The sequence below is a fragment of the Ceratotherium simum genome, chromosome 2, assembly GCF_057802395.1.
Source record: "Ceratotherium simum simum isolate JZ-2026a chromosome 2, ASM5780239v1, whole genome shotgun sequence".
NCBI classification, from domain to species: Eukaryota; Metazoa; Chordata; class Mammalia; order Perissodactyla; family Rhinocerotidae; genus Ceratotherium; species Ceratotherium simum.
In genome coordinates, this window is record NC_141901.1 from 42,326,770 (window position 1) to 42,345,551 (window position 18,782).

An 18,782-nucleotide genomic window follows, 5' to 3' on the forward strand; every position below is an offset into this window, starting at 1 on the left:
ATTATTTTTATGTACCACTAAGAAAGAAAAACATTTCCAACTAAACTATGCTGTTCTTCACTTAGAAATTTTACTTTATACCTACTGAAGAGCTCTTTGACTTAATTAGATGGTTATTTTTGTTATATATTACTCTCATGCCTAATAAAAAGGAAAATATAAATAAACTGATTAAGATATTCCTAAAACTACTTTAACATTTCTGCCTCATCTGAATCATTTTTTGACTGGAAATCATCAGTGTCTGTGTTCATCGCCACAACATCTTCCTTTGTGCTGTCAAGACGGTTAGTGGGCCCTTAAGTTGGCTCTGAGCTGATCTGTTTTTGTCTCCAGCTTTGGAAATGTTCCTAGCACATCTGAGTCACTACCTTTCCCACTCTGTCTCCTTGACCATTTGGTTTCCAAGGTATAAAAGAGTGCTCCGTTATTGTTCACCAGCTTTTCTTCCAACTACTAATACCCATTCTACAAGTTTTGATGCTGGCCCTTTTAATATTCTATATGCAGTCAATGATAACTATGTCATGACTGCTGCCTGGCTGACAGCAATTGTAAGATGTCATCAGTTATAAGATAAAATCCCAGTTTCAGAGGTGTTAAAGTGTCAAAAAATGAGTATTTTAGAATCAATGAAATATGGTCTGAGATTCCTAAAGATGAGAATCTTTGAGGACCATGTCATGCAGGGCAGCTACAGTGGATAGAGAAAGATACCAAGGTCAGAAAAGAAGCATTGCTTTGGTCACATATGCTATTTTTTAATGTAATTACTCTTAACTGCATGAATTCATTCTGATATCAAAAGATTCATTCACACAGTTGCTGGGAAAAATGTCAAATCTGGCTCTCAGCTCAATTTCATCTGACTTGTAACTATTCCAAAGTTAAGTATCTTTTAAATCAACTTTCCCAATTTTGCTATTAATACAATTGTGTACATAGATGATGGAGATTCCCAATGATAAGTGCCAGTCTTAGTGTCCTACCAGGTACATTCTCTTCTGAGTAGGAACAGGCACTCTAAAATGGGAGGAGGGGAGAAAAGTGGGGGTGGGGGGTGGGGGGTGGGAACGACATTTTGAAAGGGAAGAACATGCCTAAAAGAAATTGTTCTTTCATTTGGCAAATATTTATTGAAGTGCCTGCTAACTATAAAGCATCTGTAAAGGTAAAAAGATTTAAGCATTCCATTGGTGTTTAGGTGCTTAGAATTTTGTTTAGATATTTTTGGTGATAGTGTAATAAAGCAAATTAGTAGCTATGACAGAGATGAAGGATAGAGGTGAGAGATGTGAGGTAAGCGTGTTCTATTTGGTAGGCATGCTAGATTTCTTTTGATTTTTGTTTTGTTTTCACTAGATGTTACCTCCATTTGGTAAAATAATATAAAAGGTTCAAAGAATATAAAAGGTTATATAGTGAAAAGTAAATCTCTAGTCTCATTTCTCCAAGAGGCAAACATTTTTTTGCCTTTTTTGCCAGAGGTAGTCTCTGAATATATGAACTTCCTTTTTGTAGTGGGAAATCTAGAGTTAACCTTAGGTACGGGACAGGGAGAAGAGTTTGGAGATGAGGGAATAATTTGGGGTGAAAAAGCTTACATGGAGGATGAAGAAAAGGTTTGGACAACTGGATTATTTTGGTGGGGAGAGTGAGATGGGGTAATCAGTACTTGTTGCACTGTGCTCAGCATGTGGTTGATGATAAGTAAATACTTATTGATTGATTAGTTGCTGCAGTGGATTATAATCATATAATCAAGAGGAGTTGATTTGGAAATTAGGATAAATGTGAGAAATCAGGGCAGATGGGAAATATTTGTCATTTCTGCTTCCTCTTTTTTTTATTTTATTGAGATCATAATGGTTTATAACAGAGTGAAGTTTCAGGTGGACATTATTATTTATCAGTATTCTGTATAGACTGCATTGTGCTCGCCCCCAATAGTCTAATTTTTATCCGTCACCATGTATTTGTGCCCCTTTACCCCTTTTGCCCACCCTTCAACCCCCTTCCACTCTGGTAACCACTGATCTGTTCTCTTTGTCCTTGTGTTTATCTTCCACATATGAGTGAAATCATGCGGTGTTTGTCTTTCTCTGTCTGGCTTATTTCACTTAACATAATACCTTCAAGGTTCATCCATGTTGTTGCAAATGGGACAATTCTGTCTTTTTTATGGCTGAGTAGTATTCCATTGTGTATATATATATATATACCACATCTTCTTTATCTATTTATTAGTCGATGGGCACTTGGATTGCTTCCATGTCTTGGCTACTGTGAATAATGCGGCAGTGAACATAGGGGTGCATAAATCTCTTTAAATAATTGATTTCGAGTTCTTTGGCTAAATATCCAGTAGTGGGATAGCTGAGTCACATGGTATTTCTATTTTTAATTTTTTGAGGCATCTCCATACTGTTTTCCATTGTGGCTGCACCAGTTTGCATTCCCACCAGCAGTGTGTGAGGGTTCCCTTTTCTCCACATCCTCTCCAACATTTTTGCTTTTTGTCTTGGTAATTATAGCCATTCTAACAGGTGTAAGGTGATGTCTCATTGTAGTTTTGATTTGCATTTCCCTAATGATTAATGATGTTGAACGTCTGTCTATTCCTGTGCCTGTTGGCCATCTGTATATCTTCTTTGGAAAAATGTCTGTTCATATTTTCTGCCCACTTTTTGATCGGGTTATTTGTCTTTTTGTTGTTGAGTTGTATGAGTTCTTTATAGATTAACCCCTTGTGAGAAATATGATTTGCAAATATTTTCCCCCAGTTGGTGGGTTGTCTTTCGTTTAGTTCCTGGTTTCCTTTGCCTTGTAGAAGTTCTTTAGTCTGATGTAGTTCCATTTGTTTATTTTTTCTTTTGTTTCCCACGCCTGAGTAGACGTGGTTTTCAAAAAGATGCTGCTAAGACCGATGTCCAAGAGTGTACTGCCTGTGTCTTCTTCTTCTTCATAAACTTTCTTCTAGAAGTTTTATGGTTTCAGGTCTTACATTCAAGTCTTTAATCCATTTTGAGTTAATTTTTGTGTATGGTGTAAGATAATGGTCTACTTTCATTCTTTTGCATGTGGCTGTCCAGTTTTCCCAACACCATTTATTGAAGAGAATTTCCTGTCTCCATTGTGTGTTCTTAGCTCCTTTGCTGAAGATTAGCTGTCCATAGATGTGTGGTCTTATTTCTGGGCTTTCAGTTCTGTTCCACTGATCTGTGTGTCTGTTTTTGTGCCAGTACCATGCCGTTTTTTTGTTTTAATAATTAATTATTTATTTATTTAATTTTTTCCCCCCCCAAAGCCCCAGTAGTTAGTTGTATGTCACAGCTGCACATTCTTCTAGTTGCTGTATGTGGGACCCGGCCACTGCCCGGGATCTGAACCCGGGCCGCCAGCAGCGGAGCGCGTGCACTTAACCGCTAAGCCACGGGGCCAGCTGTTTTAATTACTATAGCTTTGTAGTATATTTTGAAGTCAGGGATTGTGATGCCTCCAGCTTTGTTCTTTTTTCTCATGATTGTCTTAGCTATTCAGGGTCTTTTGTTGTTCCATATAAATTTTAGGATTCTTTGTTCTATTTCCATGAAGAATGTCATTGGGATTGCATAGAACCTGTAGAATGCTTTAGGTAATATGGACGTTTTAACTGTTTATTCTTCTAATCCATGTGCATGGAATATCTTTCCATTTCTTTATGTCATCATCAATTTCTTTCGAAAATGCCTTATAGTTTTCAGTGTATAGGTCTTTCACCTCCTTGGTTAAATTCATTCCTAGATATTTTGTTCTTTTTTTTCAGATTGTAAATGGGATTGTATTCTTGAGTTCTCTTTTTGCTAGTTTGTGATTAGAGTATAGAAGTGCAACTGATTTTTCTAAGTTGATTTTGTATCCTGCAACTTTGCTGTAGCTGTTGATTATTTCTAATAGTTTTCTGGTGAATTCTTTAGGGTTTTCTATATATAGAACCATGTCATCTGCAAACAGCACGAGTTTCACTTCTTCCTTACCAATTTGGGTAGCTTTTATCTCTTGCCTAATTGCTCTGACCAAAACAGCCAGTACTATGTTGAATAAGAGTGGCGAGAGTGGGCACCCTTGTCTTGTTTCTATTCTCAGAGGGATGGCTTTCAGTTTTTCACTGTTGGGTATGGTATTGGCTGTGGGTTTGTCATATATGGTCTTTATTATGTTGAGATACTTTCCTTCTATACCTATTTTATTGAGAGTTTTTATCATAAATGGATGTTGGATCTGGTCAAATGCTTTCTCTGCATCTATTGAGAAGATCATGTGATTTTTATTTCTCATTTTGTTAATGTGGTGTATCACATTGATTTGCATATGTTGAACCATCCCTGCGTCCCTGATATAAATCCCAGTTGATCATGGTGTATGATCCTTTTAATGTATTGTTGTATTCGGTTTGGCAATATTTTGTTGAGAATTTTTGTATCTACGTTCACAAGTGATATTGGCCTGTAATTTTCCTTCTTTGTGTTGTCCTTGTCTGGTTTTGGGATCGGGGTAATGTTGGCCTCATAGAATGAATTAGGAAGTGTTCTTCCTTCAATTTTTTGGAATAGTTTGAGAAGGATAGGTATTAAATCTTCTTTGAATGTTTGGTAGAATTCTCCAGAGAAGCTGTCTGGTCCTGGACTTTTGTTTTGGGGGAGGTTTTTGATTATTGTTTCAATCTCTTTACTTGTGATTGGTCTATTCAGATTCTCTATTTCTTCTTCATTCAATTTTGGGAGGTTGTATGATTCTAAGAACTTATCCATTTCTTCTAGATTGTCCAATTTATTGGCATATAGTTTTTCATAGTATTCTCTTATAATCCCTTTTATTTCTGTGATATCCATTGTAATTTCTCCTCTTTCATTTCTAATTTTATTTATTTGAGTCTTCTCTCTTTTTTTCTTAGCGAGTCTGGCTAAGAGGTTGTCAATTTTTTTATCTTCTCAAAGAACCAGCTCTTAGTTTCTTTGATCCTTTCTACTGTTTTTTGTTTTGGTTTGGTTTGGTTTTTTGGTCTCTATTTCATTTATTTTTGCTCTAATTTTTATTATTTCCCTCCTTCTGCTGACTTTGGGCTTTATTTGTTCTTCTTTTTTTAGTTCTGTTAGGTGTAGTTTAAGATTACTCATTTGAAATTTTTCATCTTTGTTGAGGTGGGCCTGCATTGCTATGAATTTCCCCCTTAGAACCACTTTTGCCACATACCATAAGAGTTGGTATGATGTATTTTCATTTGTCTCCAGATACTTTTTGATTTCTCCTTTGATTTCTTCATTGATCAAATGGTTGTTCAGTAGCATGTTTTTTAGTCTCCACATATTTGTGACTTTCCCAGCTTTTTTCTTATAGTTGATTTCTAGTTTCATAGCATTATGGTTGGAAAAGATGCTTGATATGATTTCCATATTCTTAAATTTATTGAGGCTTGCTTTGTTTCCCAACATATGGTCTATCTTTGAGAATGTTCCATGTGCACTTGAGAAGAATGTGTGTTCTGCTGTTTTTTTTGTTTTGTTTTGTTTTTTGTGAGGTGATCAGCCCTGTGCTAACATCTGCCAATCCTCCTCTTTTTTTGCTGAGGAAGACTGGCCCTGGGCTAACATCCGTGCCCATCTTCCTCCACTTTATATGGGACGCCGCCACAGCATGGACTGCCAAGCGGTGCGTCGGTGCGTGCCTGGGATCCAAACCGGCGAACCCCGGGCCGCCGCAGCGGAGCGCGAGCGCACTTAACCGCTTGCGCCACCAGGCCGGCCCCTGTTCTGCTGTTTTTGGATGGAATGTTCTATATGTATCTATTAAGTCCATCTGGTCTAGTTTTTTATTTAATTCCACTATTTCCCTGTTGACTTTCTGTCTGGATGATCTATGCATTGATGTAAGTGGGGTGTTGAGGTCTCCCACCATTATTGTGTTGTTGTTAATTTCTCCCTTTAGATCTGTTAATAGTTGCTTTATGTACTTTGGTGCTCCTGTGTTAGGTATGTATATATTCATAAGTGTTATGTCCTCGTGGTAGAATGTCCCTTTTGTCATTATATACTGCCCCTCTTGGTCTCTCACTATCTTTTTTATCTTGAAGTCTGCTTTGTCTGATATAAGTATGATAACACTTGCTTTCTTTTGCTTGCCATTTGTTTGGAGTATTGTCTTCCATCCCTTCACTCTGAGCCTGTGTTTGTCTTTTGAGCTGAGATGTGTTTCCTGGAGGCAGCATATTGTTGGGTCTTGTTTTTTAATCCATCCAGCCACTCTGTGCCTTTTAATTGGAGAATTCAATCCATTTATGTTTAGAGTGATTATTGATATATGAGGGCTTAATACTGCCATTTTTTCCCCCAAAGCCCCAGTAGCTAGTTGTATGTCATAGTTGTACATCCTTCTAGTTGCTGTATGTGGGATGCAGCCTCAGCATGGCCGGAGAAGCGGTGCGTCGGTGCGCGCCCAGGATCCGAACCCAGGCCGCCAGTAGCGGAGCGCGCGCACTTAACTGCTAAGCCACAGGGCCAGCCCCAATACTGCCATTTTATCTCTTGTTTTCCGGTTGTTTTATATTTCCCTTGTTTCTCTTCCTGTGTATTTCTTTTTTTTTTTTTTTTTGAGGAAGATCAGCCCTGAGCTAACATCCATGCCAATCCTTCTCTTTTTGCTGAGGAAGACCAGCCCTGAGCTAACATCTACTGCCAATCCTCCTTTTTTTTTTTTTTCCCCTTTTTTTCCCCAAAGCCCCAGTGGATAGCTGTATGTCATAGTTGCACATCCTGCTAGTTGCTGTATGAGGCGGGACACCGCCTCAGCACGGCCCGACAAGCGGTGCGTCAGTGCGCACCCGAGATCTGAACCCGGGCCGCCAGTAGCAGAGCGTGCGCACTTAACCGCTAAGCCATGGAGCCAGCCCCCTGTGTATTTCTGACTGCCATTTCAGTTTGGTGATTTTCTCTGATGGTTTTCTTAGTTTTCTCTTTATTTACCATTTGTGTCTCTGTTCTGATTTTTTGTTTATTGGTTACCATGAGGTTTGTATAAAAGATCTCATGGATGAGATAATCCATTTTCTGGTAGCCTCTTATCCCCATTAGGCTAAGCAGGTTCCATCTCTTTCCTCTTCCCCGTCTGAGTTATTATTGTCACAAATTATTCCATTTTGTGTTCTGAGTTTGTGATTAAAATCAAGTGTTTATAGTTATTTTTGAAGCTTTCCTTCCCTTTGTCTTTAATGTTATAATTAAGTGTTTGCTAACCTGTTCTGATAGAGACCTGCAATTTTCTGACTTTTTCTGTCTGTTTATCTCCTTGCTCAAGGCTTTGTAAACCTTTTCCTTTTTGTTTCAGGTATGATGGCATTCTTGATCATTTCTTGTTGGTGGGGGTGGGTGGGTCTTGTGATGATGAACTCCCTCAGTTTTTTTTATCTGGGAAAGTTTTTATTTCTCCATCACATCTGAAGGATAGAGTAACTGGATAGAGTATTCTTGTCTCAAAGTTTTTGTCTTTCAGTATTTTGAATATGTCATTCTGCTCTCTCCTGGCCTGCAAGGTTTCTGCTCAGAAGTTCACTGAAAGCCTGATAGGAATTCCTTTGCAGATTATTCTCTTCTGCCTTGCTGCCTTTAATATTTTTTCTTTGTCATTGACTTTGCCAGTTTTACTATTATATGCCTTGGAGAAGGTCTTTTTACATTGGTGTAATTAGGATGTCTATTGGCTTAATTTACTTGTAAGTCCAGTTCCTTCCCCAGGTTTGGGAAGTTCTCAGCTATTATTTCTTTGGACACACTCTCTGCTCCTTTCTCGCTCTCTTCTCCCTCTGGAGTACCTATAACCGTTATGTTGCATTTTCTAATTGAGTCGGATATTTCTCAGAGAATTTCTTCCTTTCTTTTTTAGTCTTAATTCTCTCTACTCCTCCACCTGAAGTATTTCTATATTTCTGTCCTCTAAATTACTAATTCTGTACTCCATAATGTCAGCTCCGTTTTTTAAGGTTTCTAGATTGCTTTTTAGCTCATTCATTGTGTTCTTCATCTCAAGCATTTCTGTTTGGTTTTTTGTTTGTTTGTTTAGAGTTTCAATCTCCTTTGTGAAGAATTCCTTCTGCTCATTAATTTTATTCCTGAGTTCATTGAACTGTATTTCTGAGTTTTCTTGTAACTCATTGAGTTTCTTTATGGTAATTATTTTGAATTCTCTGTCATTTAGATGGTAAATTTCTGTAACTTCAGGATTGGTTTCTGTCTTGTCATTTTCTTTCTGATATGGAGTGTTAATGTGTTTCTTCATAGTATCTGATGAAGTGGACCTTTGCCAGTGCATAGTCGTAGTATCTGGTCACAGATTCTACCTGCCACCACTGGCAGGGGCAGGAGCTGTTTTTTCTGATCCCACGGTGTCCTCTGGAAGTTGTGTCCGTTCACTGGAAGTTGTGCCAATAGGGCTCGTCTGCATTTGCTGGCCACTGCTGCTTGGCAGGTCCCACACGCAAGCACAGGCACTCTGGTGCGGATTTGCTGCCCTAGCCGACGGGCTGAGCTGGTGTGCCAGGCAGGAGGGGAGGGAAAGGGCACTCTGCACTCACTGCTGGCCCACCTGGACTGCTGGGCTTGGTGGGGGTGCCCACACGATTGCTGAGCCACCTCGATGTGGAGTGTTCCTGTAGGCTGGGATACAACTCCAAAAGCTACTGAATACAGAGTATTTGGTAGCCTTCCTGCGGAGGCCTACCTGTTCCCCTGTCTCATCTTAGAATCTCGCACCAGCCACTGTGTGAGGTGCTATGCCCTAGATCACTGCCGCTGGAGAGGGGGAGGAGATCCGCTCACCTCCTTCCATTGCTTCCTGGGGATCCAATATGCCCACCTTCAGACATATGGCTGTGTGGATCTCTCAGATGTCCTTTGTGCTTTCTGGGTGTCCTCTATTGGTTAATGAATGTCCTTTTGGTTGTATCTTAGGAGGGAGAGACTAAGGGAACAGCTCACTCCACCATGATGCTGACATCACTCTCTCTGCTTCCTCTTTTTTGTCTGTGGCTCTGCATCCCTTTGATTCTCTCAATCGTGGCTTCGTTCTCCTATTTTTTTCTTCTTCTTCATCTCCCTGAATCAACTGTCCTCCTCTCTGTCTCATTCATTTTTCTTTCTTTATTACCTCATTCTCGTATGGACCTGAACATACCGGAAGTAATACAGACATGTTAATATGAATATTCATTATATTATTTAATGAAGTTATTTGTTTCTTTTTATCTTTAAAAGCAGGTAAGTTCAATGTTTGATATTTCTCCTAATCACTCTAAATTTACTTATAAATCACCCAAGGTAATGTTTTTTCTTTATAGTCAATGGCCCTGTATTGAAAAGATTTCTGCTTTTGAAGTAGTCAGATGGGTAGGCATTGTGTGCGCAAGGCTTTCATATTTTTTATATGAGGTTACAGATGCTTCTGTTCTGCCATTGCCCTGCACATTTTTCCACAAAAGAAAAGGACTTAATTTCCCATTTAATCAGTGCTAGATTATCCAGTGCCTAATTATCTAGAGTATATTATCTAAGCTCACCTTTCCTTCCTTTGGCATCCCTGGAATACTTCCTTAATGGTATATTCTACGAGCAGATCCTGTGAGAATTCGACGTCTCTTTGTTCTTGTCCATAGACCCCATATCTTGGTCTTCAATTCTTTTAATTTCAGGTTCTGTTCTTCAGTTAAATAAATCAAGTAGAAGATTAATTTTTAAAACATTTCATTTTAAAATAATTTTAGATTTACAGAAGAGATGCAAAGATAGTACAAAGAGTTCCCATATACCCTTCGCCCATTTCCCCCCACTGTTCCACTAATATCCTTTTTCTGCTCTAGGAGTGAATCCAAGACACCACATTACTAAACTAAATTGTCATATTTCCTTAGTTTCCTCTGATCTGTGACAGTTTCTCAGCCTTTCTTTGTCTTTCATGACCTTGAAGCTTTTAAAGAATATTGGTCAGGCATTTTGTAGAATGTCTCTCAGTTTGGGTTTGTCTGATGTTTTCTCATGATTAGACTGGGTTATAGATTTTTAGGAAGAAAATCACAGAAGTAAAGAACACTTCTCATTGCATTTTTTCAGAGGGTACATGATATCAACATGATTTATCACTAGTGATGTTAACTTTGATCACTTGGTTAAGGTAGTGTCAGTTTTCTCTACTGTAAAAGTTACCATTTTTCTCTTTCCATATGCTAGTCATTAAAAATGGTCTTTAAGCAAACAGTGCATGATTTCACTCATATGTGGAAGATAAACCAACACACGGACAGATAGAACTGTTTGGTGGTTACCAGGGGCTAGAGGGGTGGAGGGTGGGCACGAGGGGTGGAAGGATGCACTTATATGGTGACTGACAAACAATAATGTACAACAAAAATTTCACAATAAAAAAAATAAAATCATAAAAAAAAAATGGCCATTAAGTTCAGCCCACATTCAAAGGAGAAGAAATTAAGCTTCACCTCCTAGAAAAAGGAGTCAGAGAATTTGTGGACATATTAAAACCACCACAGTAACTAATAAATATTTGGAGGAGATACTTTGGTATATCCTGTTTCTCTTTAAACTTTCAGCCACTAAATTTTAGCATTTATTTATGAATCTTGTCTGTAGCAATTATTACTGTGGTGTTTTCATGGTGATTTTTCTATTTCCCTCATTCTTTCCACACTTGTTAATAGCATTCTTCTATAAGAAAGATATTTTACATCTTACAAATAACTTCTCAGTTATTTATTCATTCATTCATTATTTACGTAAGTATGGACTCATGGATATTTGTTTTAATTTTGGTTATAATCCAATACTATCACAATTTATTTTGTTACTCAAGTTTTTCTAGCTTTGGCTATTGGGAGCTCTTTCAGGTTGGCTCCTGTGTCCTTTGGGCTTGCCCCTATCTTAATTAATTAATTTTAGTACTTCCTTATTTTTTAGCACTACAACATCAGCCAGGCCCATCTTGTATTTTCCCTGCCCAGCCATTTCCTCAAGGAGTTCTGGTTCCTTTTGTTAGAGAACTATATTTAGAAACCAAGATCTGGTGCTAGTGTGCTCATTGCTACTGGAGTGTCACTATTTCTAGGCCCTCTTGGCAGACAGTGCTAGGAAATATATCTGTATACTAACTCATGTATATACACATACCTATATTTATTTCTGCATCTCTCTATCTGTATATATATTAAAATAAACATGAGCTCATATTGATATCTTTGGTTCTAATCCTGCACCACAGGGTAACTTCTTTCTCTGACAGTGAGAATCCTGACACCCATTATCTACAATATATTTACTTATTTATTGAACACTAGTGTAAATATAAAGTAGTTTCAAGACAATTAATTCAATTTTTATGTTTCTTGTGAAAGGAAGTATAGCTTTTCCTGAAATAGAATATTTTGATGCTCCTTAGCCTTTTTTGAGGGGCATTTACATGTATTACCTGATTAACGTTCTTCTTTGATTTAAAAATTTCATAAAAGCAGATCCACTGCTAGAGACAGAGTTTACCTCTGATGTCCTTTAGTAATTTTGAGTATTGCAGTGGTAGTTACTTTGCTTTTTGTTTCTTGTAGATGAAGCTAAAACTAACAATGTATAGTTACAACAGCAGAATAGGGCAGCTATGTAGGCAGTTCTCTAACACATGGTAAATGTGATAGGTGGGAGTATTGCTAAAAGACAGTACACAACAATTTTTATTTCATCCTCATTTCATTCTGTACTGTTTCAATTTATGTTTCTGAATTTCATTATGGCTGTGTTGAGTGGAACTCTGGTTGGACTGGAACTCTGGTTGGGTCTAATACATGGTTCACAGGCTTTTTAATCTCATGGTCCACAAAAAAGTTTGAAAGAAAGAAATAAAGAGATTTATTGGCAGGACTGACATATGATTGCCACTCTTTTACTTTCCTAAATAAATACAGTAAAAAAATCTATTACCGTAATTTTCATAAAGGAAAAAAACATTTTAACACTTCAAAAGTAAGATAAAGGGGCTGGCCCCCTGGTGGCGTAGCGGTTAAGTGCGTGTGCTCCACTGTGGTGGCCCAGGGTTCGGATCCCAGTCGCCCACCGATGCACCACTTGTCAAGCCATGCTGTGGCAGCGTCCCATATAAAGTGGAGGAAGATGGGCAGGGATGTTAGCCCAGGGCCAGTCTTCCTCAGCAAAAAGAGGAGGATTGGCGACAGATGTTAACTCAGGGCTGATCTTACTCACAAAAAAAAAAAAGTAAGATGTAAGAATAATATACCTTTAAAGTGAATACATTTAATTTTATTACTCACTTTTTAAAAATTCTTATTTTTCTCATTTTTCCATGGATGAATGAAAACATCAGTACAGATCAGTGTTTGGGAATCACTGGTCTAGTGTCTCATTATAAACAGAGGCTCTTATATTTTGTCATTATGCTGTTTTCTTCCACAGGTTGAAAGCAACTGTTACAGCCTTTCTTTTTCATAATATTTAGAATAACCTTCTCAGTGATTGAGATATTTAATAGATTCATGACCTGTTGAATTAAATTCTCAGTTTTTGGCTTCATCGTAGTGACTGACCATGAACTGCGTTGTGATGTTAAGGTTGATGTGATAGACAGCATTGAAATTATATCTCGAACCCGGGAACTCTATGTAGATGATTCACCACTGGAACTGATGGTGAGGGCATTGGATGCTGAAGGTAAAAACTTCAGAGGATTCAACAAATTACCTGAAATAAAGTCATACTCCGTGGGGTTTAGAAGTAGATTAGAAATAATATATTTTTTCTCATATGAAGCTCATGTATGTGAGGAATTAATAATTCTGAGTATGGTTCAATGAACCTTTCATAAAATTTCATAAAACTTTTCTGGTATATTTAATTGGTGGTATACTTTCATAAAATTTTCCTGGTATATTTAATTGTTGGTTATCTCAGAAGTTTTCTTAAATATCCAAATTCTGCCTCTGAGCTTCTGCTGATGGTCTCTAGATCAGAAATTAAGAACATTTTTTGGAATTCCTTGCTAGCTCTGTTTTGATCAGTCCACTTTCTATAGGCCAGGAGAATTAAATGTAAAACCGTGAAAAAGTTTTATAATTTTAAGTTTATCCTTCTTGAGACTGATATTATATTGCTTTTAATATACTATACTAGTGTTGTAATATGGTATTTAAAACATTTAAATTTATTGCTTTGTCCTTTGTAAACTATTTAATAAAGAATAATTTTTTTTAAATCTGAAAAGTGAATGTATTAGAAATATTCTGGAATCCAGTTTTTATAAAAATTTTTGTTGAAGGGACCAGGATTTAGGGATGCCTATCAACCCTAAGGTAGGCTATAAGGTGGCCTTTATGTAGAAAGGGACAGAAAGAGTGGCATAATTTTTGTCAACCAGAAGTTAGCTTGGGTCCCTTTTACTTTCAGAAAGCTTGTGCACTAACAGCACTTATATTGTTTGTGTAAAGATCTTCCTGGTGTATGTGTTTTAATTTATTAATGATGGTATTTCTATTTGTTAATGAAAGAGGCCTAAAAATAATTTTCTAGGGGCTGGCCTGGTGGCGTAATGGTTAAGATCCCCTGCTCAGCTTCAGTGGCTTGGGGTTCACAGGTTCGGATCCCAGGCGTGGACCTACACACCGCTCATCAAGCCGTGCTGTGGCAGGCATCTCACATATAAAGTAGAGGTAGATGGGCACAGATGTTAGCCCAGGGCCAATCTTCCTCAGCAAAAAGAGGAGAATTGGCAACAGATGTTAGCTCAGGGCTAATCTTCCTCACCAAAATAATAGTAATAATAATAATAATTTTCTAGTTCGGTTTCCCTTTCTTGGTAAAGATACCTAAATATTTTTGAATATGTGATTCTGTCTTGTCTGCTTTTGGCTTGCTCAACAGGAAATACTTTTAGTAGTTTGGCAGGGATGATGTTTGACTGGAGCATTGCCCAGGATAACGAATCAGCAAGAGAAGAACTGTCTAGCAAAATTAGGTAATCTTGAAACCAAACATAAACCATCTGACTTTGAAAGAGACATCTGCCTTTGGGTCGCATACTGAACAGCAGCCATTTGTGTGGGCTTTGATAATCCTGCTGTCTGGACTTTTTTGGAACAGATAAATTTACCAGGGGGAAATGTCTTTGATAGAATGACATATAGTATCGATGTAGGTACCTTTTTGATAGTTTAATGTGAGCCACTGCAGAGAAATTCATGAGCTCAGGACTATACGATTATTTGAGCCAGGTGTATTTTTTGGCAGTTTTGTTGTTCAAGCTATCTGCATGTGCTGAAATACAGTAAGTGGATAAGAGTGAATTTTATGAATAATGAAATTTTGTCTTCAGTACCAAGAAATAGCTCTCAAACAATCCAAGTTTTAGTCCCACAACAGTTTTAGTCAGAGGCACTTTACATACTTTTTTTCTATCTAGTCCTTATGGGAAACAAATTTTAAAACTTTTTACACTATATAGACATTGAAAAAACTGTTTAACATCTCTTAGGGCCTTTTGGAAGAAGACTAATTGTGTGATTCTGCTAGAACAAACCTTATTTTATCTCTTTAGGATTCTGAAATACTCTGAAGCAGAATATTCTCCCCCAGCGTATATAGCTGAGATGGAAAAAGAAGAGAAACAAGGAGATATGGTTTTGGTGTCTGGGATTAGAACTGGTGCTGCTGTTGTCAAAGTTCGAATTTATGAACCATTCTATAGGGTAAAAAGTTTGTGCTATAAACTTTCATTTACTAGTCTTGCCTATAGAAAATGTAGTTTCTTATGTTTATCTATAGTAGAAGCCCTCTAACCTGATATGATTTGGGCCAATAGTTGGTCATTTAATTGAGAAAATCATTTGAAGTAGGTAAACATAAAAAAGAAACTTGTCTTCTTTAAACATGTTATTACCTAATTACAATTAAAAATACAACTAGCATTTTCTCTTAAAACCTATAACTGCATTTTATTCACTAATCCTTTGGTGTTGGTCCAAGACCTTTCTTTGAGCACAAGTTCACTGCTTAGAAATATACATATTCTTTCTTGTATAAATTATAATTTCTAGTTTCTTTTTCTTTTCATTTTTCATTTCATTTTATAGTCAAGTGAAAAATTAGACATGTGTGAAACAATTTGAGTACAGAATTCTCTATTTTTCAAGGATTTTTTCCCCATCTTTTACATTTCTCACACCGAATTTGATAGCAGCACATTTTAGCAGCTTGCCTTTAACTTCTTTTCAAAACATTTACATTTTTTGTAGAAACAACAGCTCTCTCCTCGAATTCATGGTTTATTTTTTAAATGTAATTATAATTAAAAGTGCAACTGGCATAAATAGGTTTTGGAAAAACAAATGTCTTTTGGTAAGCATTTAATTCAAGTGGCAGGAATACAAGTGTGTGGACAGCCTAGAACAGCCTACTAACCTCCTGTTGGGTAAAGCCTTCACAAGAATCAGTATGTTCAACAGGGGATAGAGAGTAACTTGACCTGGAAAGTCAGTTCATTGGAGGTTAGTTAAAAAAATTTCTGTGGTGGGCCGGCCCGGTGGCGCAAGCGGTTAAGTGCGCACACTCCGATGCAAGGCCTAGGGTTTGCCGGTTTGGATCCCAGGCGCACACCGACGCACTGCTTGTTGGGCCATGCTGTGGCGGCGTCCCATATAAAGTGGAGCAAGATGGGCATGGATGTTAGCCCAGGGCCATTCTTCCTCAGCAAAAAGAGGAGGATTGGCAGATGTTAGTTCAGGGCCGATCTTCCTCACCAAAAAAAAAAAATTTCTGTGGCATACAGTCAAGTCTTACCTTTTCTTGTTTCAGCATACCTGCCTTTTTATTTACTGACTCTTCTCCTTTAGAAGACTTGTCATCTTCTATTCTTAGTTTGAGTGACTTAAAAAGTTAATAAGTGGGGGCCGGCCCTGGGGCTGAGCGGTTAAGCGCGCCCTCCACTACTGGCGGCCTGGGTTCGAACCCCTGGCCCACACCAATGCACTGCTTGACCGGCCATGCTGAGGCGGCGTCCCACGTACAGCAACTAGAAGGATGTGCAACTATGACATACAACTATCTACTGGGGCTTTGGGGAGAAAAAGGGGAAAAAAAAAAAGGAGGAGGATTGGCAATAGATGTTAGCTCAGGGCCAGTCTTCCTTAGCAAAAAGAGGAGGATTGGCATGGATGTTAGCTCAGGGCTGATCTTCCTCACAGAAAAAAAAAAAACAAAGTTAATAAGTGACTTAGAAAGTTAATATAGTATTAAGATTCATGATCACTTTTTAAGGCTAATTGAAATTATGATTTGTGATTGGGAAAGCATTTTTTTAATCTTTATAAAATATAATAAAAGAAATTTATAAGAAGTAAACTTTTAACAAGGAAGAGGGTCTTGAGGATTTTGCCTATAGAAACTGGTTTTTTTCTTTCCTCTTTTAGAAAGTGGCAGCAGCATTGATACGTCTGCTTGTTTTGGAGAATATATTTCTTATACCATCCCATGATATTTATCTCTTAGTAGGAGCATATATTAAATACCGAGTTGCAAAAATGGTTCAGGGAAGAATGACAGGTAAGGTGATTTATCTTTTCCTAAGACTAACATTTCTCAAATCCTTTCTGCTGACAACAAGAGAAGCAACTCCACATTATATATGCAAAATACTTCTTTGTGTTTTTAGATTTTGTGATAAGGTGTTCGTTAATTGCTGTACTTGAGCTAATACTGGACAGAGATAGCCCCCAGTGGGGATCCCTCCTGCTACTGTCAGTTCACTGGTTTTTAAGAATACAAGCAATACCAACAATAAACTAATATAGTATTCCCCCAAAAGTGGCTACATGTAGAAAAGTGGGAAGGAAATTAGAAGCAAATCATACTCTTGTTTAGGCCTGCTTCCTGCTTTTCCTTTTATAATCCAACAATACAACATTGTGTGTTGGAATGGCTGTTCTCATTACATTTATGTATCTTTCATGTCTTACAGAGGTGGAATTTCCCCTGGAACATTATACACTGGAAATGCAAGGCCATAGAGTTTCATACAATGAATCTCTTTCTGGGAAAGTGGCTTTACTGGATGAGAAAACAGCCGTGGTGACTGCTATCCAACTGGGCCAAACTAACCTTGTCTTTGTTCATAAAAGTATCCTTATGTTCAAGTTTTAGCTGCCAATCTACATTTCCCTGAGCATGTTAGACATGTTTCTTGGTAAAATAATTTGTTAAGAGTTATTATAGGGCCAGCCCCGGTGGCCTAGTGGTTAAGTTCAGTGTACTGCGCTACGGCAGCCCGGGTTCAGTTCCCAGGTGTGGACCTACACCACTGGTCTGTCAGTGGCCAGGCTGTGTCAGCAGCTCACATATGAAAAAAAAAGAAGACTGGCAGCAGATGTTAACTCAGGGTGAATCTTCCTCAGCAAAAGAAAAAAAAAAAAGAGTTATAGTATTCCTACATTTCTTTTCTTTTCTTTTCTTTTTTTTTTTTGAGGAAGGTCGGCCCTGAGCTAACATCTGCCAATCTTCCTCTTTTTCTGAGGAAGACTGGCCCTGGGCTAACATCCATGCCCATCTTCCTCCACTTTATATGGGATGCCGCGCAGCATGGCCTGACAAGCAGTGTATCCGTGCGCGCCCAGGATCCGAACCGGAGAACTCCGGGCCGCCGCAGCGGAGTGCGCACTTAACCGCTTGCGCCACCGCACCAGCCCCCTACATTTATTTTCTATAGGTTTACTTTTTAACAAAGAAATATAAATTATTATTGTCATAATTTATAACAAATGGTAAGTAGGAAAAAGAGTAGTTGGAACTTGGGATCTGTTGACTTTAGTGCTTATTTGTAGCCTTAGTCAAATTATAATTAAGAGACTGGGGAAAATAGAGTTTTGAAGGAACTTGTGTGAATCTTATTTCATTTGTTCTTTCCTATTTTCACATAAATAATTGAGAAAAGATGGTATTGTCTGCTTAATTTAAAAAGTTTTTTTAAAGATTATTAGATATGTAATTAATATCTGTTAAATTGAGTTGAGAGTAATTTTTTAAAATTCACTAAACCTGCTCTGTAAGGATTGACCAAAGACAGCTACATAGAGCTTTGTTATAGTCAATGAAAACAAAAGAGAATGAAGATTTAAATTCTCAGAAAATTGAAACATTTGGACTTCATTTTTCAGTGTTTGATTTTGAAATATTTCCTATTTTTGAAATCATTCAGCAAATATTTATTATATACCTACTATATGCTGAAAGTAATTCATTCAGCAAATATGTATTATATACCTACTATATGCTCAACATTATTTTAAGTGCTAGGGATACAGACTGCTATTTTACTCAGGGTAGTTAGGGAAGTCCTCTCTGATAAGGCGGCATTGGAGCAAGGAACCATGCAGATATCTGGGTGAAAGAGGAAGTAGCAATTGCTAAGGTTCTGAAGCAGGATCATGTTTGGCGTGTTTAAATATGAACAAGGAAGACACTGAGGCTGAAGTACAGAGAATCAGGGGAAAGTAGTAGGAGAGATAGAGTAGGGAAGGGAGGGAGTAAATCATGTAGGGTCTAGTGGACTTACTCTGAGTAAGAACCTGTTAGGCTTGAAAGATACAGTATTTCTTATAGAATAGTATTAGTTAACTGTTTATATTATTTGTCTAAAACATATTAAGGAGGGGTTTTGGTCCAAAATTGTTTGTTCTGTAGTCATTTTAAGGTGCCTAGGAC

At 37.7% G+C, this 18,782-nt stretch overlaps 1 protein-coding gene across 1 annotated transcript in view; it reads left to right on the top strand.

The window, feature by feature from the left end:
* Nucleotides 1–18,782, top strand: part of NUP210L (nucleoporin 210 like) — a 106,049-nt gene that overhangs the window by 3,585 nt on the left and 83,682 nt on the right. Inside the window, 5 exon segments of the mRNA XM_087442798.1 lie at nucleotides 12,615–12,746; nucleotides 13,953–14,046; nucleotides 14,626–14,776; nucleotides 16,496–16,628; nucleotides 17,044–17,202. Coding sequence (XP_087298924.1) covers nucleotides 12,615–12,746; nucleotides 13,953–14,046; nucleotides 14,626–14,776; nucleotides 16,496–16,628; nucleotides 17,044–17,202 — 669 coding nt within the window.